Genomic DNA, 24,975 nt, shown 5'->3' on the forward strand with positions numbered 1-24,975 from the left:
GAGATCTGGCGCCCTCCTCTGGCGTGCGGGCATACATCAAGGCAGAATGTATTATACATAATAAATAAATAAATCTTTAAAAAAAAAGTGGCAGACTCACCCAGGAGGAGAAGAAGACAGGAAATAATCAAGTTGAGGTTTGAAATCAACAAAGTAGAAATACAGAAAACCATACAAAGAATCAATGAAACAGAGAGCTGGTTCTTTGAGAAAATCAACAAGATTGACAAACCCTTATCCAAACTAATCAAAAGGCAGAGAGAGAACATCCAAATTAACAAAATCAGAAAATGAAAAGGGGGACTTAACAACAGACACTGAGGAAATTCAGAGAATCATTAGGTCTTACTACAAAAAACTGTACTCCACAAAATTGGAAAATGTAAAGAAATGGACAATTTTTTTTAGATAGATACCATCTATCAAAATTAAATCAAGACCAGGTGAGCAATTTAAAATAGACCTATAAGCCACAAGGAGATAGAAGCTGTCACCAAAAACCTTCCAACCAAAAAAAGCCCAGGGCCGGATGGTTTAAGTGCAGATTCCAGGCTACCGTGGAACTCTTTTGTATGTCAACAAATTGGCGCCCAATATGCCCACACCATTGCTGGGCCCTGCTCCCACCCCACATAGCTGAACTACCCCTCTGGCACAGCTGTGCAAGGTTTGGCTTGGCTGGCCTGCTGCAGCACTTAGCAGGTTCCCACTGGCCTGCGATGGCTTCGTCCTGCCTACTGAGTGGCTGAGTCCTGTCGCAATGCCTCTGCAGCTTCTCTGGCTTCGGCCAAACCTGCTCTGATCAGGCTGAGCTCTGATTCTGGAACACAAGCTTCCATTCCCAGCTTGGATCCACAAATGCCTGGTCCAAAATCCAGGCAGTAACCTCACAGCTTGCAACTGCCTGCCAAGTTCTGGGTTCCTTGACATTTTGCTAAACTCAAACCTTTTCCACACGTGGGTGAGATGCTATTAAGTAATTAACTAAATCTGTTAGTAATTCTAAATCTCAGGTTAATTCAGGTACTGATCTAGGACCTACCTTACTGCCACAACTGTGACACCTACTGACCAGTCAAGATTATTACACCTACAGCAATTCTCTGAAAATTATAATGGAGGTAAGTTAATTTGATTAATAAATAAACAAATGAATTTAAAATTGTAAACCAACCCAAAGATGACTGCATACAATATCACCATCCAAGAATTTAACAACCTCTTTATTTCTACTACAGATGAAATTCTGCAAGAGCTACATTACCTACCTGGTACATACACTTTTGTGTCTGGTGGCTATTAGTTTTGTTCTTCTATTATATCTTTAAAGAAATAGTTTGATAAAGAGTCAAGAATGAGAAACTTTTAGGAAGGATACAGTCTTTAGCTGAAACGATTCAAACTATTGAAAATGATAACCTTAATTTGACAGGCAAAATTCAATCCATATCAATGGGTTATGAAACCATACAAAAGGTTATTAAGAGATTATCTGAAAGGATTCATACTGTTGAAATTGACCATCAAAACCTGTTAAAGAGTTATGATAAGCTAGCACATAGAAGATCCCTCCAGGGAGACAACACACATGCCATCCAAATAATAGCTAAGGATGAGAAGATGTCACTAATGGAAGAATTTAAAACTTGGGATCACATGTGCAGAATGAGAACCAGAGATTAAATTGATTTGATGAAATCATTAGAAATATTCATAGGTCAAGAGATTCAGGCTTTACAAAAGGCAGTGATAAAAGATTTGAATCGACTGAGGAACTGGTCAGAACTGATAAGCAAGGAGAGGAGGCAAAGGCAAAAGACAATAGATAAGATTTAGTATCACCAGCACCTCTCAGAGTCAGAGATGACTTACAGGAGTTTTAGCTACTTAACCTGTTACTACCTCTGAAAAGCCAGCAAATACTCAATACCCAAATGGACACACAGACTGTAAATGGGAACCCATAGGTGTAAAAGGTCCAAGAGAGACTAAACAAGCAGTAGTGTCTTACGGCATGCAGTCACCATCTGTTAGGGAGATGGTAACAACATGGGCTTCAAGCAACAAGTCTACTCCACATGATTGCCTTCAATTAGTCTGTGTGGTGCTAGAAGATGGGCCACAGCTACAGTGGAAGTGCTATTGGAGAGAGAAGCTTAAAGCCCTGGAACATCAAGGTAGAGCCAGAGGATTTGAGGCTTCTCAAGATCAAGTTCTTGGCAAGGGCCGTTATGCTGATGCACAGAGTCAAGCTATTTACAATGAACACGTCTTGTCCCTATGCCAGACAGCAGCCTCTAATGCTTGGGACAGGATTAAGAATCAGAATAAGAACTGAATCATATACTAAGGTCATACAAGGCCCAAGAGAACACTTTAGTGACTTTTTACAAAGATTAACTAAAGCTGTAAAGATAGGGGCAACAGATCCAGAAGCTAGATGAGCACTTATTGAATCTCTGGCTTTTGAAAATGCCAACTTAGAATGCAAAAAGATATTGTCCTACAAGAATTTTACTGCAGAAGGAAGATATTATCTTAGAATAGATTTTTTAATCATATAAATGGAGTAAAAAATTAAAATCTTATGTGGAAAAAATATCTGAATTAATTATAAAAGGAATTTTGAGACTTTGTTAACCAACAGAAATTATAGTACCTTTTACTAATGATGAAATTAAAATATTATAGGAAGACACTGAACCTTGGCAAAGAGCTTGTAAAAAATTTTTGGGCGAGATTAATAACAACTATCCCAACCTGGGCCACAGCAGGCCTCGGGCAGTAAACTCCATGAGAACAGGAGCAGATCCAGGCCAGGGTCATTTGCAAAAGCAGGACTGGGCCAACGACCTAGGCCAGCATAGGACTGAGGCGTGAGCTCCATGGGAGTGAGACTGAATCAGCTACCTAGGCCAGAGAGGGCCTGAGAAAGTGAGTTCCATGGGAGTGGGAGCAGATCCAGACCAGGGACATTTGCAGACACAGGACTGAGCCAGCAATCTGGGCCAGAGCAGATATGAGACAGTGAATCCCACAGGAGCAGGTACAGGGGAACAACCGATGAACCAGTGGGCCAGAAACAGACCACTGAAGGTCTGGACGTGAATCTGGGACCTTCAAGGGAGTAGACCTAAGCCAGGACCCCTGTGGGCTGGGCTTGAATCTCGGACCTCCGAGGGAGTAGGCAGGAACCAGCGATCTCTTCAGTTTCAGGCATGAGTCTGGGATCTCAGAGGCAATAGGGTTGAGCTGGGACCTCTGTGGGTCTGGGAACGGGTTTGGTACGTCAAAGGGAATAGACAGGAACCAGAAACCTCTGCTGGACCGAGCATTAGTCTGGGACCTGAGGGAGTAGGCCTGAGCCAGGCCCTCTGCGGGTCTGGGCCCACCTGAGCCTGGAACCTGTGAGAGAGTAGATCAGGACCAACCCCAAACTAGGGACCTCTGAAGGAACGAATCCAGACCAGGGACATTTATAGAAGCAGGTCTGAGCTGACAACCTAGGCTAGAGCAGGCCTGAGACAGCAAACTCCAAGGGAGTGGAGGAAAGGCTGGGAACGCTGACTGCCCTCCAGGAACACGGAGTGACAAAGGGGGACTAGAACAATGGTGCTGACCGTGCCATGAGGAACAACCATCTGAGCTTTGGATTCACTGGCACCCAGAAGATTAATCAACAGAATCACAGACAGCCCAAACCACACGTATTAGAAGAAAAGATCAATAGAAATGGTGAGAATACACTCAACACCACAAAAAACAACACAACACCACTAAAACCTAAAGACCCTACAACAGCAAGACTTGAACAACCAAATATAGATGAAGCAGAAGAAAATGACTTAAAAAATAACTTCAGGAGAATGTCTGAAATTCTTAAAGAGGAAATGAGAAATTCCCTCAAAGAAATGGAGGAAAAGACAAACAAATATTGGAAGATATCAGCAAATCCCTTAAAAAAAACAAAAAAAGTCAGACATATGAAAGAAACTAATCAAGACTTGAAAACTGAAATAGAGACAATAAAGCAAACACAAGCTGAGGGAATTATAGAAACAGAAATCATGAGAAAATAATTAGGAACCACAAACATAAGCATTAACAGCAGAATACAAGAGATGGAAGACAGAATCTCAAGCTCTGAAGATACAATAGAGGAAATAGACTCATCAGTTAAAGAAACATTAAATCTAGCAAAAGCTTAACCAAAAAAAACCAAGAAATATAAGACACCATGAAAAGACCAAACCTAAGAATAATAGGTATAGAAGAAGTTTAACTAAAAAGCACAGAAAATATGTTTAACAAAATCATAGAAGAAAACTTTCCCAAACTAAAGAAAGATATACTTATGAAGATACAAGAAGCTTACAGAACACCAAACAGACTGGATAAAAAAAGTCCCCTTGCCACATAATGATCAAAACACTAAACATACAGAGTAAAGAAAGAATAGTAAGAGCTGCAAAGGAAAAAGGCCAAATAACATATAAAGGTAGACCTAAGAGAATTATACCTGACTTTCCATTGGAGACAATGAAAGCCAGAAGGTCCTGGTCAGGTAACATTAAGAGACCATAGATATCAGCCCAGACTACTATACCCAGCGAAGCTTTCAATCACCATAGAAGGACAAAACAAGATATTCCATGATAAAACCAGATTGAATCAATACCTAGCCACAAACGCAGCCCTACAAAAAATACTAGAAGGACAACTCCAACCCAAGGAAGTTGGCTACATCAACAAAAACACAGACAATTGATGGTCTCATAGCAGCAAATCCCAAAGAAGGGGAAAACGCACAGATTAACATCACCAACAAAGAAAACTAAATTAACAGGAGATAGCAATCATTGGTCATTAATATCCCTTAATGTAAATGGCCTCAACTCACCTATAAAAAGACACAGGCTAACAATTTGGATATGAAAACAGAATCCATCCTTCTGCATACAAGAAACATATCTCAACCTCAAAGACAGACATAGTCTCAGAGTAAAGGGTTGGGAAAAATACCAATCAAATGGACCTAAGAAACAAGCTGATGTAGCTATCCTAATATCTAACAAAATAGACTTGAAACTAAAATCAATCAAAAGAGACAAAGGAGGATATTTTATATTAGTCACAGGAAAAATCCATCAAGAGGAAATCTCAATACTGAACATCTATGCCCCAAGTACAAGGGCACCTTTATATGTAAAAGAAACACTTCTAAAGATTAAATCATGCATTAAACCCCACACACTAATAGTGGGAGACTTCAACACTCAACTCTCACCGCTGAACAGGTCAGTCAGACAAAAAATGAACAGAGAAATAAGGGAACTAACAGATGTTATGACTCAAATGGACCTAACAGACATCTATAGAATATTCCATCCAAACAGAAAAGAATATACCTTCTTCTCAGCATCTCATGGAACCTTCTCAAAAATTGACCACATGCTCGGTGACAAAACAAACCGCAACAAATAAAAAAACCTGGATTAACTCCATGTACCTTATCAGATTGCCATGGCTTAAAACTAGAATTCAACAGCAATACGAATTCCAGAAAGCCCACAAACACGGAAATTAAACAGTGCTCACCTGAATCATCAATGGGTCAAAGAAGAAATAAAGGGAGAAATTAAAGACTTCCTAAAATTCAATGAAATGACCACATAACATACCCAAATTTATGGGACACAATGAAAGCAGTGTTAAGAGGAAAGTTCATAGCACTAAATGCCTACATAAAGAAGCTGGAAAAATCCACACTAGAGATTAACAGAACATTTGAAAACTTTAGAACAAAAAGAAGCAAACTCACCCAAGAGAACTAGAAGGCTGGAAACAATGAATTTGAGAGCTGAAACCAACAAAATAGAAACAAAGAAAACAATACAAAGAATCAAAGAGACAAAGAGTCGGTTCTTTGAGAAAAATCAACAAAATAAACAAACCTTTATCCAAACTAACCAAAATGCAGAGAGAGAATATCAAAATTAACAAAGTCAGAAATGAAAGGGGGGACATGACAACAGACACAGAGGAAATACAGAGAAGCATCAGGTCATATTTCAAAAACCTGTACTCCACAAAATTGGAAAACTTAAAGGAAATGAAGAACTTTCAGGATAAATAACACTTACCAAAATTAAATCAAGGCCAGAGTCCTGTTCCTGAAGACCCTTCTGAGGGGCGAGAGGGAACTGGGCCCCTGGCAGGAGCCAGGAAACAGAGTGACAGCATTTTGTAGGAGGAGCCCCTGGCCAACAGGGAAACCTAACCCGGTTCTAAAAGACCCATTAGATAGCTTCGATAGGAGGAGATGGGCAGGCGCCAAGGCAAGAATTCACCCAACAATCCGAAAAACAACATGAAAACACCAGAACCCAATGATCTTACAACAGAAGGACTTGAACACCCTAACACAGAAGAAGTGGAAAAAATTGACTTTATGAAAGCAATAGAGTCCCTTAAACAACATGTAAAAAACACCCTTATAGAAATGGATGAGAAGTATAACAAAAAGTTTGGAGAATTGAGTAAATACGTACATGAGACCCTGGGAAACCAAGAAAAAATGAACAAACAGGTAATGGAAACAATTCAAGAATTGAAAACTGAAATGGAAGCAAGGAAGAAAACACAAACTGAGCACCAGCTGGATATGGAAAATCCAGATCAACGAGCAGAGCCTACAGAAACAAGCGTAATCAATAGAATACAAGAAATAGAAGAAAGAACCTCAGATTCTGAGGACACCATAGAGAAACGCGCTGATCAAAGAAAACAGCAAAATCAAGGCCAGATAAGCAAATTAAACAGACCTATAACTGCCGAAGAAATAGAAACAATCATCAAAAGTTTCCAAAAAAAAAAAAAAAAAAAAGCCCAGGACAAGGACAAGATGGTTTCAGCTCAGAATTCCGTAAGACTTTCAAAGAACTAATACCAATACAAATAACTCAGGATTCTGTTGAAGTGAGACACAATTGCTGAAGTGAGACACAATTGCTCCTCGCAGCACCAATCCATTCCCAAGAGAATGTTGAGCACCAAAGACACTTCACTTGGAGCTTGTTTTCTTCTTGGTAAAACTGGTCTTTGGGCAAAGAACTGCCCCTGCCTCGACCACTGACAAAATGCCTGGTGTCCAGACTGGACAAGCAGGATACAAGACAAAAGACTGCCAAACTTTGCCAAGACAGGGTAAGATGGTTTTGCAAATTTTCCTGCCTCTGAAAATGGTCTGTCAGATACTCTAAACCTTAGCCAAAGTTGATTGCCTCAAGGTTGCCAATAAGATTTTGGGTGATTGCCCAGCTAGTCAGCTGTCTCTGTCATTTCTTCACCTTTTGGAAGTTGCCATTCACTCAAGTATTATTTCCCTTCTTAGGTCTTTGATGACTAGATAGTCATAGTTACTTTCCTCTCATGACTTAGCCAAGCCATTTTTTAATTTATTTATTTATTTATTTATTTTGTATACAAATTCTGTCTGTGTCTATGCCTGCAGGCCAGAAGAGGGCACCAGACCCCATTACAGATGGTTGTGAGCCATCATGTGGTTGCTGGGAATCAGGACCTTTGGAAGAGCAGGCAGTGCTCTTAACCTCTGAGCCATCTCTCCAGCCCAGCCAAGCCATTTTTAATATAAGACTTAGACTTCTTAGGATAGTATAACTATTGAAACATTTAACATATGTTTCTTGTTTGATGCTGTTTATAATTCTAAATTTTATACATGTTTTTGCCTCTTCTTTTCCCTAGATAATACTTGATATTTGTTCTTCTCACATATAGTTTTGTATTAGGCTTAGAACTCTCTTATTTAGACAAAAGGGGGAGGTGCTGTGGAACTCCTTTAGCCAATAGCCTTTAAGATACCGGCTCATTTTGGGCATGGTCTTATGTACTTTAGATGCAGACAAAGTGTGTGCAGCCCTCTTGGCTGCTGGATTCTGTTCCAGTTTCCAGTGCACACAGAGGACTGTAGATTGTTACTCTTTCTGTGAGTGTATCCCCAAATAAATAAACCTTTGTTATACTCCATTCCAGGCTATTATGAAACTCTTCTGTAAGTCAACAGCTCCTTACTAGCTGCTAAGCACCAGACTGGCAAACAATGAAGGTTGTGCTGGAGAGATGGCTCAGCAGTTAAGAGGACCTGGGTTCAGCTTCCAGCACCACATCATGCTGCTCACAAACTGACTGTGACCTAAGTTCTGGCAGATCCAATGCACTCTTCCAGCCTTTGTAGGCACCAGACATGTATGTGATACACATATATATGTAGGCACTCACACATAAAATAAACATAAATAAATCTTTGAGATAATAAAAGTAGACTTTAAAAAACATACCTTGAGAATTCTGAAAGCCTGGTAGATTTCGCAAAACCTCAAAGGTCTGTCTGTAAAGGTTCTTGCCCAGGATCTCATGTGCAATGGTGCAGAGCAAATTGTGGCGATTAAGCACATCCATTCTGTCACAAGGCCACACTGGTGTGCTGATTATCCATTCCGACTCTCCCAAAGGAAACACAGACACACTGTGAAAACAACCCTTCACCACAGGGACTGTGAAGCCACGGTCATGATTTCCCACAGTGGCTGGACCTGCCTTCTGAAGCTGCACTCACTAGCTGGGTTTAATTCGGTATGTTCTAGTTCAAATGATTAACATATCTGATTATATTTTTTAATCTATAGATGGAACTGTAATAATTTCAGGACTCAGGGCTTCTAAGACAACTAGGTTACATCAAGAACAAACTTTTTTCAACCAAGGCTGAGTAAAAGCCACTTTCTTCTATCACTTTGTACCATAGTGACTCTTCCTCTCCACATATTCACTGAAGTTCAGACCAAGCTATCACCTCTAGTTTGGTATCAACTTAAGGTAATTACACAGAAAATGTTTACAAAGAGTAAGTGCTCATTATGCATTCATATATCAGAACTTACCCCTTAGTACCCAAATGGCACCATCTAGGCTCCCACTTTTGATAAAAATTTCCACTGCAACATTCACAATTTGACATCGTGGTGCTACTTTCTCAGGTCCTGTGAGTCCTTTTAAACTTGTAAAATGTATTTTTAGCTCATACAGTGTATCTAAGACCTTCCTTCCCTGGAATGAAAATTAACAACACTCAGTATCATTGACTTACAGTATCCGAGGGACAGGAAGGCAGTGCCGATACACAGAAGACAGTTACCAAGTCAAGTATTATGCTAGATTGACAGCTGTCCAATTGCAATGAACATTTGCCTAAACTTTTCCTGTTTGGTCACAAAGGCAGAAAGAAGCATCTCCTCCCTGAACAAGCACGCACCTTCTCCTTCTACTGATTATATGCACTAAGTGTCTTCCTTAGGATTGTGGACCTGGGCACGTGACTCATGCATATAATCCCAGCATTTAGGAAGTTGAGGCAAGAAATATTTTAAGGCTAGTTTGGGTTTTATAGCAAGATGCCATTTCAACAAAAACAAAACAAAACAAAAATTTCATTGTTTGGCCAAGGGTTCCATTTGTTACTATGAAAAATTATTATATTTTACTTCTTTTACTGTTTACCAATCTGAAATCTAAGAGAGTAGGTGAAAATGAAGATAATTTGTCACCAAATTAGATGGAATGCTAGTGACGAGAAGCCAAAATTGTTAGCTGGAAAGTTATTTTTTTATTTCAGTAAATGAATTATATGACAGATTCTACATGAAGACTGTCTCTGATTTAGACATAAGAATTTGGGTGTGCGTTATTATCTTAAACAAGGAGCCAGTCTACTTTCCTTCTCAGCAGCTCAACAAGAAATACTCCCCTGCCCCCCCAAGACAGGGTTTCTTTGTGTAAAATTCTAGATGTCCTGAAACTCTGTAGACCAGGCTGGCCTTGAACTCACAGAGATCCGCCTGCCTGCTGGGATTAAAGGTGTACACCACCATTACCAGCCAATAAATACTTTAAAAAAGACTCACTTCATTTTAAGTTATCTTTGTGTACAGATGTCTGAGGAAGCCAGGAGAGGTGTCAGGACCCCTGTAGCTGGAGTCACAGGAAGTAGTGACCTACCCGATTTGGATGCTAGGCACTGAACTTGGGTCTTCTGCAAGAGCCACTGTTCTCAACCACTGAACTATCTCTTTAGTGCCCGAACAGTAAATACTTTAGTCTTTGAAGGCTGCATTTGGTGGCTGAAATTCTTTTGGCTATTGTTTTCATTCACAGCTCTTTAAAAATGTAAAAACAAACAAATAAAAACAAACAGCTGGAGAGATGGCTTAGAGGTTGAGAGCACTGGCTGCTCTTACAGAAGACCTGTTCAGTTCCCAGCACCTACATGTTGACTCATAATCACCTATAACTCCAGTTCCAAGGATCTGGTGTCCTCTTTTAGACTCCATAGCACCAGGTGTTCTTGATCTTGGCCATTCCTACAGGTATAAGATGGAATCTCAGAGTTGTTTTTTTTTTTTTTTTTGGTTTTTCGAGACAGGGTTTCTCTGTGACTTTGGAGCCTGTCCTGGAATTAGCTCTGTAGACCAGGCTGGTCTCAAACTCACAGAGATCAGCCTGCCTCTGCCTCCCGAGTGCTGGGATTAAAGGCGTGTGCCACCATCTCAGAGTTGTTTTGATTTGCATTTCTCTGATGACTAAGGATGTTGAACATTTCCTTAAGTATCATTCAGCCATTTTAGATTCCTCTGTTGAGAGTTCTCTGTTTAGGTCTGTATTCCATTTTTTTATTGGATTACTTGGTCATTTGATGACCAATTTCTTGAGTTCTTTGTATATTTCCTCTGTCTGATGTAGGGTTAGTGAAGACCTTTTCCCATTCTGTAGGCTGTTGTTCTGTCTTGTTGACCATGTCATTTGCTTTACAGAAGCTTTTCAGTTTCAGGAGGTCCCATTTATTAATTGTTTCTCTCAGTGTCTGTGCTGCTGGGGTTATATTTAGGAAGTTGTCTCCTGTGCCAATGTGTTCAAGTATATTTCCCACTTTTTCTTCTATAAGGTTCAGTGTGGCTGGTTTTATGTTGAAGTCTTTGATCCATTTGGACTTGAGTTTTGTGCATGGTGATAGATATGGATCTATTTTCATTCTTCTACTTGTTGATATCCAGTTATGCCAACACCACTTGTTAAATATGCTTTCTTTTTTCCATTTTATAATTTTTGCTTCTTTGTCAAACATCAGGTGTTCGAAGATGTGTAGATAGATATCTGGGTCTTCTATTTAGTTCCATTGGTCTTCCTTTCTGTTTTTATGCCAAAACCAGGCTGTTTTCAGTACTGTAGCTCTGTAGTAGAGTCTGAAGTCAGGGATTGTGATGCCTCTAGAAGTTCTTTGTTGTACAGTATTGTTTTGGCTATCCTGAGTTTTTGTTTTCCATAAGAAGTTGAGTACTGTTCTCTCGAGGTCTGTGAAGAATTTTGCTGGGATTTTGATGGGTATTGCGTTGAATCTGTCAAAATTGGAAACTTAAAGGAAATGGACAACTATCTGGATAAATATCACTTACCAAAATTAAATCAAGGCCCACGTTGGGCACCACTGATAAGCAAATTAAAAGACCTATAAATGCTGAAGAAATAGAAACAGTCATCAAAAGTTTCCCAAACAAAAAGAGGCCAAGACCAGATGGTTTCATCTCAGAATTCTACAAGACTTTCAAAGAAGAACTAATACTAATGCTCCTCAAATTATTCCACACAATAGAAACAGAAGGAACAATGCCAAACTCTTCTTATGAGGCTACAATTACCCTGATATTAAAACCACAGAAAGACATTACTAAGAAAGAGAATTACAGACCAATCTCACTCATGAACATTGATGCAAAAATACTCAATAAAATACTGGCAAATCAAATCCAAGAACACATAAGAACCATCATCCACCATGGTCAAGTTAAAGTTAGTTTCATCCCAGGGATGCAGGGATGGTTCAACATATGAAAATCTGTCAATGTAATCCACCATATAAACAAACTGAAAAATAAAAACCTCACGATCATCTCATTACATGCTGAAAAAGTTTTTCACAAAATACAACATTCCTTCATGATAAAGGTCTTGGAGAGAACAGGGATACAAGGAACATACCTAAACATAATAAAGGCAATATACAGCAAGCCAACAGTGAACATCAAACTAAATGGAGAGAAACTCCCAGTGATCCATTGAATACAGGAACAAGACAAGTTTGTCCACTCTTTTCATATCTGTTCAATATATTCTTGAGGTCCTAGCTAGAGCACTAAGACACCAAAAGGAGATCAAGGGAATACAAATCAGAAAAGGAGAAGTCAAACTCTCACTATTTGCTGATGATATGATACTTTACATAAGCAACCCTAAAAATTCTACCAAGGAACTTTTACAACACAAACACTTTCAGTAATGTAGCAGGATACAAGATTAACTAAAAAAAAAAAATCAGTAGCCTTCCTGTACACAGATGATAAATGGGCCGAGAAAGAAATCAGAGAAACATCACCCTTCACAATAGCCACGAATAGCATAAAATATCTCGGAGTAACTCTGACCAAACAAGTGGAAGACTTGTATGACAAGAACTTTAAGTCTTTGAAGAAAGTAATTGAAGAAGACACCAGAAAGTGGAAAGATCTCCCATGCTCTTGGGTAGACAGAATTAACAGTAAAAATGGCAATCTTACCAACAATCTAGATTCAATGCAATGCCCATCAAAATTCTCACAGACCTCAAAAGAACGGTACTCAACTTCATATGGAAAAGCAAAAAACCCAAGATAGCCAAAACAATCCTATAGTGATCAGGTGAGCAGGCCTGCTTTTCATCCCACCTGCCTCCTGGTAGCCTAGCTAGCTTTACCTGAAATAATTACACGGAAACTGTATTCATTTAAACAATGCCTGGCCCATTAGTTCCAGCCTCTTATTGGCTAATTCTCACATCTTGCTTTAACCCATATTTAGTAATCTGTGTAGCACCATGAGGTGGTGGCTTACTGGGAAAGATCCTAACCTGTGTCCATTTAGGGTCAGAGAATCATGGCGACTGACTCACTTCCTTTCTTCCCAGCCTTCTGTTCTGTTTACTCTGCCTACCTAAGTTCTGACCTATCAGTCCATGCAGTTTCTTTATTAATTAACCAATGAAAGCAACACATAGAAAGAAGAGCCACCTACATCACAATCCTGTACAATAAAAAGAACTTCTGGAGGCATCACAATCTCTGACTTCAAACTCTACTGCAGAGCTATAGTACTGAAAACAGCCTGGTATTGGCATAAAAACTGACAGGAAGACCAAAGGAACCAAATTAAAGACCAAATATTAATCCATATACCTTTGAACACCTGATTTTTGACAAAGAAGCAAAAATTATCAAATGGAAAAAAGAAAGCATATTTTGGCATAACTGGATATCAACATGTGGAAGAATGAAAATAGACTCATATCTATCACCACGCACAAAACTCAAGTCCAAATGGATCAAAGACTTCAACATAAAGCCAGCCACACTGAACCATACAGAAGGGAAAGTTGGAAGTACACTTGAACACATTGGCACAGGAGACCACTTCGCAAATATATCCCCAGCAGCACAGACACTGAGAGAAACAATTAATAAATGGGACCTCCTGAAACTGAAAAGCTTCTGTAAAGCAAATGACATGGTCAACAAGACAGAACAACAGCCTACAGAATGGGAAAAGGTCTTCACTAACCCTACATCAGACAGAGGGTTGATTTCCAAAATATACAAAGAACTCAAGAAATTGGTCATCAAAAGAACACATAATCCAATTTTAAAAAATGGAGTATAGACCTAAACAGAGAACTCTCAACAGAGGAATCTAAATGGCTGAATGATACTTAAGGAAATGCTCAGCATCCTTAGTCATCAGAGAAATGCAAATCAAAACAACTCTGAGATGCCATCTTACACCTGTAAGGATGGCCAAGATCAAAAACACCGATGACAACTTATCCTGGAGAGGTTGTGGGGAAAAGGGAACACTTCTGCATTGCTGGTGGGAATGCAAGATGATACAGCTCCTTTGGATGTCAGTGTGGCGTTTTCTCAGAAAATTAGGAAACAACCTTCCTCAAGACCCAGTAATACCACTTTTGGGTATATATCCAAAGGATGTTCAATCGTGTCACAAGGACATGTGCTCAACCATGTTCATAGCAGCATTGTTTGTTAAAGCCAGAACCTGGAAACAACCTAAATGCCCCTTGACCAAAGAATGGATAAGGAAAATGTGGTACATTTATACAATGGAGTACTACACAGTCGAAAAAATATAACGACATCTTGAATTTTGCAGGCAAATTGATGGAACTAGAAAACATTATTTTGAGTGAGGTAACCCAGATCCAAAAGACAATTGTGGTTTTTAATCATAAAGTTAAGAAAACCAGCCCACAAATCACAATTCCAGAGAACCTTGACAACAATGAGGACCCTAAGGTACACAAATCTAATCTACATGGGAAGTGGAAACAGACAAGATCTCCTGAGTAAATTGGGAACATGGGGACCTTGGGAGAGGGTGAAGGTAGGAGGGGAGAGGCAGGGAGTGAAGCAGAGAAAAATGTAGAGCTCAATAAAAATCAATAAAAAACATAGAAATATTCACCAAGGTTTAAGGACCTAAGATATAATAACCAAATAAATCAGAACAGTCTAAAGTTTTAGCTAAATCTACACACTGTCAAAGAGAGACAAGGTCTTAAGGACCTAAGCTATAATAACCAAATATCAGAATAGTCTAAAGTTTTAGCTAAACCTGCACTTGTAAAAGAGACTTCTGCTCCAGTGTGCAGGCACTCATCATGTCCACACCTCCCAGCAGACTCTGCAGCAGAGAGGGACCCATCCTGCCACATAGTGAGCATTAATCTGGAAATCTACAGACTTTCTGTTCAACCAGCCTAGGTGCAAAATTTCATTTTAGTCCATGAATGTCGTCTACATACAAGTGAACCTTACTTAAATGTTATTGCACAGACATTTAATTCTGAAATGACCAGAGTAACAAAAGGTAAGCTTTAACAGTTAAGTTGACAGTGATCATACTTAATTGCTGTTTTTTTGTTAATTCCATCCCCGGTTCTTCCCTTAACATTGGATTTTCATGATCTCCATTTGTATTTCAGTGAGTCTACAATTTATCACTTCAGGCAAATCTAAAGTGTGTAAATACAGTGCAGTTCTGAGGGCTGGTGAGATCGCTCTGTGCGTAAGGCTCTGCCCACAAGTCCGAGGACCTGAGTTCAATCTCTCGGATTACATGATGGAAGGAGGAGAACCAATTTCTGTAAGCTGTCCTCTGATTGCAAATGCATGCCATAATATACATATATGTACACATCAATGCACACACATGCACACAGGCATAAATAAGTGAAATAATACAGAACAGCATGATCTTGAGTCATCAGACCACCTGCTTATTGGACTTAATTAACAAAGTTAGACGTGGGTGGCACAGGACGTCTCAGAGTATTCAAGGGAGCGATTTGTAAGTTTTAATGATCATGAGCATCTTGGGTTCATCTTCAGAAAGGTTGTTTTAAGGTTGAGCATGTGGGCACATGCCTTTTCCCCAGCCCTCAGAAGGCAGAGGCAGGAAAATCTCTGAGTTCAAGACTCGCCTGGTCTACATACCAAATTCCAGGACAGTCAGAACCACAGAGGTAGACTATGTCTCAATAAGTGAATAAATGAATGAATGAATGAATAAATAAGTAAATAGAAAAGAATTCTTTGAGCTCCCTCAAGATTATGAAGACAACTATGGAGTCATCAAAGTAAATTATGAATTGCAAACTTTTAAATAAATATGTTCTAGCACAGTCTCCGATGTACTGTCTATAATTATATTTCAAAAAAGCAGTTGGTGTTCCATCACCCCCTTTCAGCATTTGGAAACAAATGTGGAAACTAGAAATTTAGTAAGTAGTCTAGGTTCCATTCTCTTGTGCCTGAAGTGATTCTTAGAAAATTTCTGATGAAGGATTCTATTCCTAATCTTCAAGATTCTCTGCACCAAACAAAACCAACAAAATACCTTGGACCACAGCAGCAGTCTGTGATAGAAGTACACAGCACTTATCCCGATCCTTCCCAGCAAAGTCTTATCCACCTCACTGAACTGTGGATCTTTGCTAACTGAAACATAAAGCAGACATCGAAAGAAATGAGACAGTCACTTAAAATGACTCAGAATTCTGAAATCACTTCAAAGACCTAGTGCTGGCAAACTGTCCCACAAGCTAAATCTAGCCCTAAAGATAATAGAGGGATTTTGTTATTATTGTTTCGTCTTTTGAGACAGAGTCTACAGAGCCCTAACTGTCCTGAAACTCAATACGTAGACTAGGCTAGCACTGAAGTCAACAGAGATCCTCTTATGTCTGCTTCCTGAGTGCTGAAATTAAAGGTGTGTGCCAACACATCTAGCCCAATAGTGAATTTATTTTGAAAGAATTTTTTAAAAATTGAAACTGTATGGGTTGTATGTACAGCCTAGGATAGTTATTTTGTCATCCTGATAGAGTCCACGGTAGCAGCACCAACAACATCTCAAGTCACGTGTGGTTGCTTACTTCTGTAACCCTAGCACTTGGGAGGCAGGGCAGAGCGCACAGATGTATTTTTAAATGCCATACAGTATTTTTTGATTTGTAGATAATAGAAACATCAGTGGTATCAAAAATTTGGGTGAGCCGGGTGGTGGTGGCGCACACCTTTAATCCCAGCACTCGGGAGGCAGAGGCAGGAGGATCTCTGTGAGTTCGAGACCAGCCTGGTCTACAAGAGCTAGTTCCAGGACAGGCTCCAAAACCACAGAGAAACCCTGTCTTGAAAAAAAAAAATTGGGTGCTCCCATATCATTTGCAATAATTTTATTAACCTAAATAAAAATACATTAAGGTTTTATGAAATCTTTGATACTAAAACCAGCTCTTCCCCTTGTGATTATGATGCACAGTAACAGGTAGATGGGAAAATCTACAGATTTCAGACTGTCTGGGACACGCAGCACACTAAGCCTCTGCCTGAGGACAGCATTACCCTCCAGTTAAGAATCACGCAGTCCTCCAAACAAAAGTGACATTTTACCTGTTTCAGCAAATTCACAAAAAGGAACACCTGGCCTTTCTTCTTCATACTCTCTTGTGAGCGCTTCAGCAATACAAGTACAGAATCGCTGGAAATCTGCAAATTCTTCACAGCCCATTTTTATGCTAATGTACAGGTTTCCCAATTTGGTCCAGTCACCTTTTTCTTTACAAGTCTATTGAAATTATTAAAAATGATAGGAAGGGAGGGAGGAAGGGAGGGAGGAAAAGAGGGAGAGTAAGAGGAAGAAGGGAAAAAGTAAAAACTGTATCATCTCTGTAAGCACATGCTCTCAGATAGGCACCTGTAGGCATACAGAAATCTGTGTGACTCAGTCTGGAAACTGAAAACTGACACCCAAGTTCTCTGCTCTCCCTGCAGCAGAGTCTGAACTGCAGGCAGCACTGAACATGCTATAACTATTCAGTGGCTCAAATGCTCCAGGACTCAACAGGACAGAACCGCATCAGAACCACAGTCATCAAGGTGCACCAGCATCTCTGTAGCAACCCATTGCTTCCTTTACTGCCTCTAGAGGGAGCACATTTTTACCATTACTTGGCCATTTAAAATTTGGGGCTCACAAAGGAAATTTCAGTAAACTCACTCTCCTACATCATGCTGACCAAGACTGTGTCAACAATGAGAGGGCCATCTTTAAGGCCTCCTTTGTTACTCTATTTCATTTTTAATTATATGTATATGTACACAACTCTGTGTGGGTATGCACACATGCATGCTGGTGCCCCTGGAGGCCAGAAGAGAGCCTAGTTCTCATCAGCTCAGACCACAATCACCCACACTGCACTACAGCTACGCATCTGCCCAGCACTAGATGACAGACTACGCTTCAGACTGATACAAGTCAACTTTGCAATGGAAGTTACCATCACAATTAATTTAAATTAGTTCACAACCCTATTTACTGTGTGTGTATGGGGAGGGACTCAGGGCCCTGTACACACAGGCAAATGATCTCCTGCCCAGCTGCATCTTCAGCCCACAGCCCTAGAAATCAGATGTCTGCTTTTCAAAATAGTAATCTTTTTTTTAAAATATTTATTTATTTATTTATTTATTTTATACACAATATTCTGCCTGTGTGCATGACTGCTGGCCAGAAGAGGGCGCCAGACCTCTTTACAGATGGTTGTGAGCCACCATGTGGTTGCTGGGAATTGAACTCAGGACCTTTGGAAGAGCAGGCAATGCTCTTAACCACTGAGCCATATCTCCAGCCCATCAAAATAGTAATCTTTAAAATTATAACTACTAGACTTCTCTCGTAGCATTTTCTCTAACATGATGAAGCATTTCCTAATCATTCAAACATTTTGTTCCTGGCTTTAGAGCCCAGCAATGTCTCTGAAGATAAATATCATACCTCCACTTCACTCAAGGCTGAGACTAAGTCACACTTCCAGTTCTTTGTCAGCTGCCTCACTTGTAACCTTCAATGAAGAAGAGAGTTGGTTATGCTTATTCCATCCCTAGTGACCAACGCTTCTGTCTGTTCCAGACCTTAAACATACATAAGACCTGAGAAAACCCAATGCACAGAAGATACCTTAAAAATCATTGACAGAAGCCGGGTGGTGGTGGCGCACGCCATTAATCCCAGCACTTGGGAAGCAGAGGCAGGCGGATCTCTGTGAGTTCGAGGCCAGCCTGGTCTACAAGAGCTAGTTCCAGGACAGGAACCAAAAAAGCTACGGAGAAACCCTGTCTCGAAAATAAAAAAAAAAATTGACAGGTGAATTCTTCAAAAAAAAAAAAAAAACCCGCCATTTGCTGGGTAGTGGTGGAATGTGTCTTTAACCCCAGTGCTTGGGAAGCAGAGGCAGGCAGATTTCAAGGCCAGCCTGGCAGATTTCAAGGACAGCCTGGCACAGAAAGCAAATTCCAGGACAGCCATGACTACAGAGAGAAACCCTGTCTTGGAAAAACAAAAACATAAAACCCAAAAAACCCCAAGAAAACCCCACAAACAACAACAACAAAATCCATTTATTGATTTATTTTGTACGCTTATGCCTGTGGGTATAATTTGTATGTGGGCACGCCCATGCCACAGCACACATGGCGGTCAGAAGACAACTTGCCAACAGTCAGCTTTCCCTTCTGTTGTGCGTTCTGGGTACTGAACTTGGCGGCAAGCCTTTAGCTGCTGGGCCAACCTGCTGGTCCCAGCTCCTGAGGTGGCTTCAGCCCTCTAAGCCATACAGTATCTAAGTAATATCAGCCTACTGGTAGTACAGACATGCGTCACCATGTCTAGCTAGAATGAATTAGTTTTTTCTATCTAAAAATATCACAGCTTAGAACTGAATTTAACCAATAAATGGACTTAAGGAGAATTGTCTTGGAGTCTCTCATTCATAAAAATATTTTTTTTACTTAATTTCTTTCGACATTCCATGGCTTCCAGTATACAAATCGAGTATGTTCTGTAGTATTGGATTTTGGTCCCTACGTTCAGTGCTGTTATGCAGGAGGATGGCTGATCTGTGGGCTGGTCTTTAGTCATCGGAACTGTTTTTGGGAGGTTCTTTGTCACACAGGCTTGTGTCCATGTCACTTAGAAGTACAGGTTATTATTTTACTTCCAATCTGTACACCTTTTATTTTCACTTCTTATCGCCCTGGCTAGAGGGTGTGGGCAAATGATCTTGACGGAAGTGTGGGCAGAGTTCTGCCTTGTTTTCAGTCTTATTCAAGTGTGTCTGCTGGTTTGTTACAACTCTCTTTACCAAGTTAAAGGATTTGTCTTTACTCCTAGTGTGTCAAGGGTTTTTACATTCAATCTCATGAAAGGTACTGGTCTAAAATTTTTATGTGTTTTTATGTTTTGCCTACATGTAAGGTACATGTGCATGTCTGACATCACTGGAGGCCAGAGAGGGAATCAGATCCCTTAGAACTTGGTTACAGATGGCTGTGAGGTGCTGTGTGGGTGCTGGGAATCCACCTGGGTCCTTTGGAAGAACTGTTTCAGATCAACAGTCTGTTTCTCTGTCTTTTGAAGACAGGGTCTCATGTAACCCAGGCTGACCTCAAACTTGCTATATAAACGATGCTATCTATATTGGTTTGAATTTCTGATCCTCCTGCCTCTGATTCCCAAGTGCCAGGGTATAGGTATTGGGACACCACACCTGGCAGCTTTTGATTTCTTGGAGCCACTGTGGTTTTTAATTTTTATTTTTTGAGACAGGGTCTCACTATGTAGCTTTGGCTGTTCTGAAACTCATTATACAAGTCAGACTGGCCTCAAACTCATGGAGATCCACCAGCCTCTGCTTCCCGAGTGATGTCATTAAAGGTATGTTTCACCATGATGGCCCACTTTATTTTTTGTATATGGATAATACCTGCCTCAAAAAATCTTGATAAACTGAGCATGGTGGCACATCCACCAACTGGGAGATAGAGGCAGGAGGATTACGAATTCAAGTCTAGCGCTGGCTATATAGTGAGGCCACCTGGATGCAAACAAAAACATATAAATCACAAAAAGAAAAAATATAGGCCAATAAATATTATTCTCTCCCTATTTTCTGGAATTATGTGTAAATTCCCTCAGCCTCCTCTTTTAAAAATGAGTATAATGAGCATACTTCTCAAGGAAAGCTATCTGGCCCTTGGGATGCCTTTTTTAGAAGTTTTAAAATTGTGGACTACATTTTTCTTGTAATTTATTCAACTATTTAGATCTAGAAATCAGTCAATTTCATCTTCATTGCTGAGTTCATACACCACGGATATTCACAGCAACCTTTTCAGTGGTGGGAGGATCTGCACTTATCTCATTTCTGATATTTACAATTTGTGTCTATGCCTTTTTCTTTTAAAGAAACAACTGTGGGAGACACTCCTCAGGTTCTGTCCTACAGGGAGTAGAGGAAGCCCAGAACCTCAGACCCATAGAGGAATGGCAAGGCCTTTTCCTCAGGTCAATGCTCAGAGAGAAATGGCAAAGCCTTCTTTCTGGTCCATGTGTGGGTGTTGGTAGTATATGCAGAAAATGTCCACCATAGCTTTCTCCCCTTGGAAGTTTACACCTGAAGAACGCTCCTTATAGCAACTGCCTCCTGATCCAGCAGTACACCGTAAACCACGCCTCCGTGTTAACTGTATGTAATACCCGACCTCTTGTTCCCCTGTATACAAGAATGCTATATAGTCAATATGCTGAGCTTCTGGTGTGCTGTGGTTTCCCTAGCAAGAGCCCAGACCACTGATCTAACGTATTTCTTTCTGTGTCTGTCTGTCTTTTCTTCAGACCCCAGTCATGTTCAAGTTCCTGAGGACAAGCAAGAGCTCAGCACCACCCACCTTATTTTTTGAGCTAATGTCTCTCAGTAAACCTAGAACTGACTAAGTAAGCAAGGCTGTTTGTCTAGCTGACTCCAGACTGCCCCAGCACTAGGATTAAAGTTATCTATGACCAGCTTTTGTGTGGATGCTAGAGACTGAACACAAGACTTCACACTCATATGACAAGTATTTTACTCTCTCTCCAACCCCAACAAAATTTGCTTTCCCTTTCAATGTAGGTATATTGCAGTACTTCCTGTTTGCTAGAGATGGAACCTAGGACCTGTACATGCCAGGCAAGTGCTCTCCCAAGTTGGGACCCCAGTCCTACGGCAGGATACTCAGTCAGAGACTACATAAACGGTTGGGGTCTCCTAAGCTGAGCAGGAGGCATAGTGAACGAGGAAGGAAAGAGAGCACCAGGCTAATAGGAAGTGAGCCAGCGAGAAAAGGAAGGAAATCTGCATGCACAGTGAAGTGTACGAAGCGCAATCAAACAGGCAGTAAAGCCTGAGCTAAGGGAGGCTCCTTTGCCTTTAGTGAGCACTAAGATTAAACTGAGGAGCCAAGTAGAGGCAGGCTAAGGTCATCTGTGGACGGAGACAGGAAGGGGCCTATGACAGGTGACAAACTCACCCCGAGATAGCAGTGTTGAAAAGTGCTCTGCTTTCACCTCTCTGGGTCCCCACCAAGACAGACAAACCTAAGAAGTCTCCCATCTTACCTGGATTTGGCTTCCAGAACTGCAGCTATTTCTTGTGGGGATGCCTGTGTTTGGTACAACAGCTTGACAATATAGTTCAAGTGTTTCGAGTCAGGTACCATCCCACCTTCAATGAACTGCAGAAGAAAAAAACAGCAACCGTTCTCGTAAAAAACGTGAAATAACTGAGAAGTCATGTGCGAGAAATAACTCAGACAGAGACAGAAAGAGCAAAACATGGGGCAGGGGAGTCAAAACTTATTAGCAAAGTTTGAAGCATAATTTCTTCAGGAGTTTGAGAACCACAGAAAGGTGCCTTAGGAATTGAAAACACGGGAATGACATTTTTTCTTCCCACTCCCCCAGATTACTGTGCTGTGTGACTCTTCTCTGGCACCGTCTGTCCCACTGTCCATCTGGTACGAACGCCTCATCTCTGATGGTAAATTCTGAGACGTTTGTCCTGGGCTTCAACTTGGCCCTTGCCATGGACGAACTGGTCTACATCTAACCAGGTAACAACCGAGGTAACCTTGACCGTGCACACATGGACATATATTTAATTCTAACATGCCTCATTTCCTGTAACCAGGTAACAACCGAGGTAACCTTGACCGTGCACACATGGACATATATTTAATTCTCATGTCTCATTTCCTGTAACCAGGTAACAACCGAGGTAACCTTGACCGTGCACACATGGACATATATTTAATTCTCATGTCTCATTTCCTGTCCCTTTCACGTTCCTCATCTTGAATGCGGAGTGCTGAGGAAGTAGCCAATGTTTCTAGTGTGAGGATGGACGGATGGAGATAAGCCTCCCGCAGTTATCGTCCCTGATGGTGGTAACTTCTGTTAACGGCCCTGTGACGAGACCATGAGTGCTCCCCCGGGACCGGAGCACTAGTTCTTCCTGAAAGTCTACTGCGGTTATACTCTCCTATTGAGAAATTACTTGAACATTGAGATGTTTATATTTTTGTCCTTTTTTTTGTGTGTGGTGCATGTGTATGAAGTGTGTGTGGTTGTATGACCATGGCTGCGTGTTCTCAGCATACTTTTTTTTTTTTTTTTGGTTTTTCAAGACAGAGTTTCTCTGTGTAGCTTTGGAGCCTGACCTGGAACTCTGTCTGTAGACCAGGCTGGCCTCGAACTCAGAGATCCTTCTGCCTCTGCCTCCCGAGTGCTGGGATTAAAGGCATGCGCCACCAACCGCCAGGTCTAGCAGACAACTTTTGACTGTAAAATCCGTGTCCTACCTTGTTTTATCTGTGTACACCCCAGCCTGTCTGCTCCCATTTCAACAGTGACAGGCTTACAGATTCAGTACTGCATCCAGCTCTTGAAGGTTCACTCTGGGGATCTGAATTTGGGCCCTCATGCTTGCTACCTATTGAGCCCTGTCCTCAGTCTCCTGAAAGGAGTAATAGGAATTAAAAACTGGGGTGGTGTCCTGGTCTTATTTGTTTGTTGTTTTGTTAACTAGACTTCTCAGAAGAGGGAACTACAACCGAGAAGACACCTCCAGAACACTGGTCTTCCAGGCAAGCTTGAGGGGCATTTTCTTTCTTTTTATGTTTTTTTATTTTTTAAAAAAACTTTCTATATGCATTGGTGTTTTGCCGACAGGTGTGTCTACAGCGAGGCTGTCAGAAGCCCTGGAGCTGGAGTTAAAAACAGGTGTGAGCTGTCATGCTGGGGCTGGGAACTGAACCCAGGTCCTCTAGGAGAACAGTCAGTGCTCTTAACCACTGAGCCATCCCTCCAGCCCCGTGGCATTTTCTTATTTAGTGATTAATGTGGGCAGGGTCAGCCTATTGTGGATGGTGCCACTCCTGGGCAGGTGGCCCTGGACTGTATAAGAAAGCAGGCTGAGTAAGTCATGGGGAACAAGTCAACCAGCAATTCTTCCATGGCTTCTGCTCCAGTTCCCGCCCGGATGTCCCCTCCTGAAGGCCTGTGGTTGGGCCTTCCTCCTAGGTGTCTAATCACAGCAGTAAAACCCTAACTAAGATGGATGGGATAACAGAATAGCAGGGAGAGCGGAGAAGCTGTATTTTGATGCTAGGTGCCATCTGGTCATTAAGAACTTAAAGCTGAAGTTGGACAGCATTTCCTTTAGTAAAGGGAACAGTAAAAAAAAAAAAAATCAAAGGGGATCTCCTATCTTTGACTTGTAGGAAAACTGCCTTAAATTTGATGATGGATTCTGAGTTAGGTCCTAGAAACTCCTTTCTAAGCCTTCTGATTAAACAAACTGGAAACCGTTCTGATGAAAAACTATGAATAACTAATTCCTGCCTGTTACAAACTCAAGTCCTTGAACTATTTCTGTCATTTTTATTCTCACAAGGAAAACAGCTCCTCCCTCAACCACTCAACTTTATGCCAGAAAGCACCCGTGAGGGTTTCCTGTTCTCTGTAACAAACCTGTTGGTCTCTGCATTTCCTTCCATGCTGGGATGTTTGATCAAATGACAGAGCCAACAATAAATCAAACCTGTGAAAGAACAAATTTGCTACCTGGTAACTGGTTTTCTTAAAACCTACCCTTAAACTGGACGTGGTGGCTCACGTCTTTAGTCCCGGGACTTGGGAGGGAGGCAGTTCTCTGAGTTTGAGACCACCCTGGTCTACGCAGTGAGTTCAAGGCAGTCAGAGCTATATGATGAAACTCTATCTCAAAAAAGAAAAAAAAAATCTATCCTTAAAAAGTGCCCAAATACCAGTGTAAATATAAATTATTTTTAGAAAAACTATGTTAAAAATCCATTTATGAACATAAAATAAACTGAATTTTCTGTTTTCTCTGTGGTCTGTAGG

General features: G+C 40.8%; 1 protein-coding gene across 1 annotated transcript in view; it reads right to left on the bottom strand.

Moving 5' to 3' along the window:
* Window positions 1-24,975, bottom strand: part of Topaz1 (testis and ovary specific TOPAZ 1) — a 71,405-nt gene that overhangs the window by 8,788 nt on the left and 37,642 nt on the right. The window contains exons 11-16 of the mRNA XM_050141733.1: window positions 22,171-22,286; window positions 18,514-18,580; window positions 17,130-17,304; window positions 16,075-16,175; window positions 8,964-9,129; window positions 8,361-8,525 (exon numbers count right to left, since the gene is read on the bottom strand). Coding sequence (XP_049997690.1) covers window positions 8,361-8,525; window positions 8,964-9,129; window positions 16,075-16,175; window positions 17,130-17,304; window positions 18,514-18,580; window positions 22,171-22,286 — 790 coding nt within the window. The remainder of the gene's footprint in view (window positions 1-8,360; window positions 8,526-8,963; window positions 9,130-16,074; window positions 16,176-17,129; window positions 17,305-18,513; window positions 18,581-22,170; window positions 22,287-24,975) is intronic.

Source organism: Alexandromys fortis, unplaced genomic scaffold, assembly GCF_014885135.2.
Source record: "Alexandromys fortis isolate MF-2015 unplaced genomic scaffold, M_Fortis_MF-2015_v1.1 scaffold_44, whole genome shotgun sequence".
Lineage (NCBI taxonomy): Eukaryota > Metazoa > Chordata > Mammalia > Rodentia > Cricetidae > Alexandromys > Alexandromys fortis.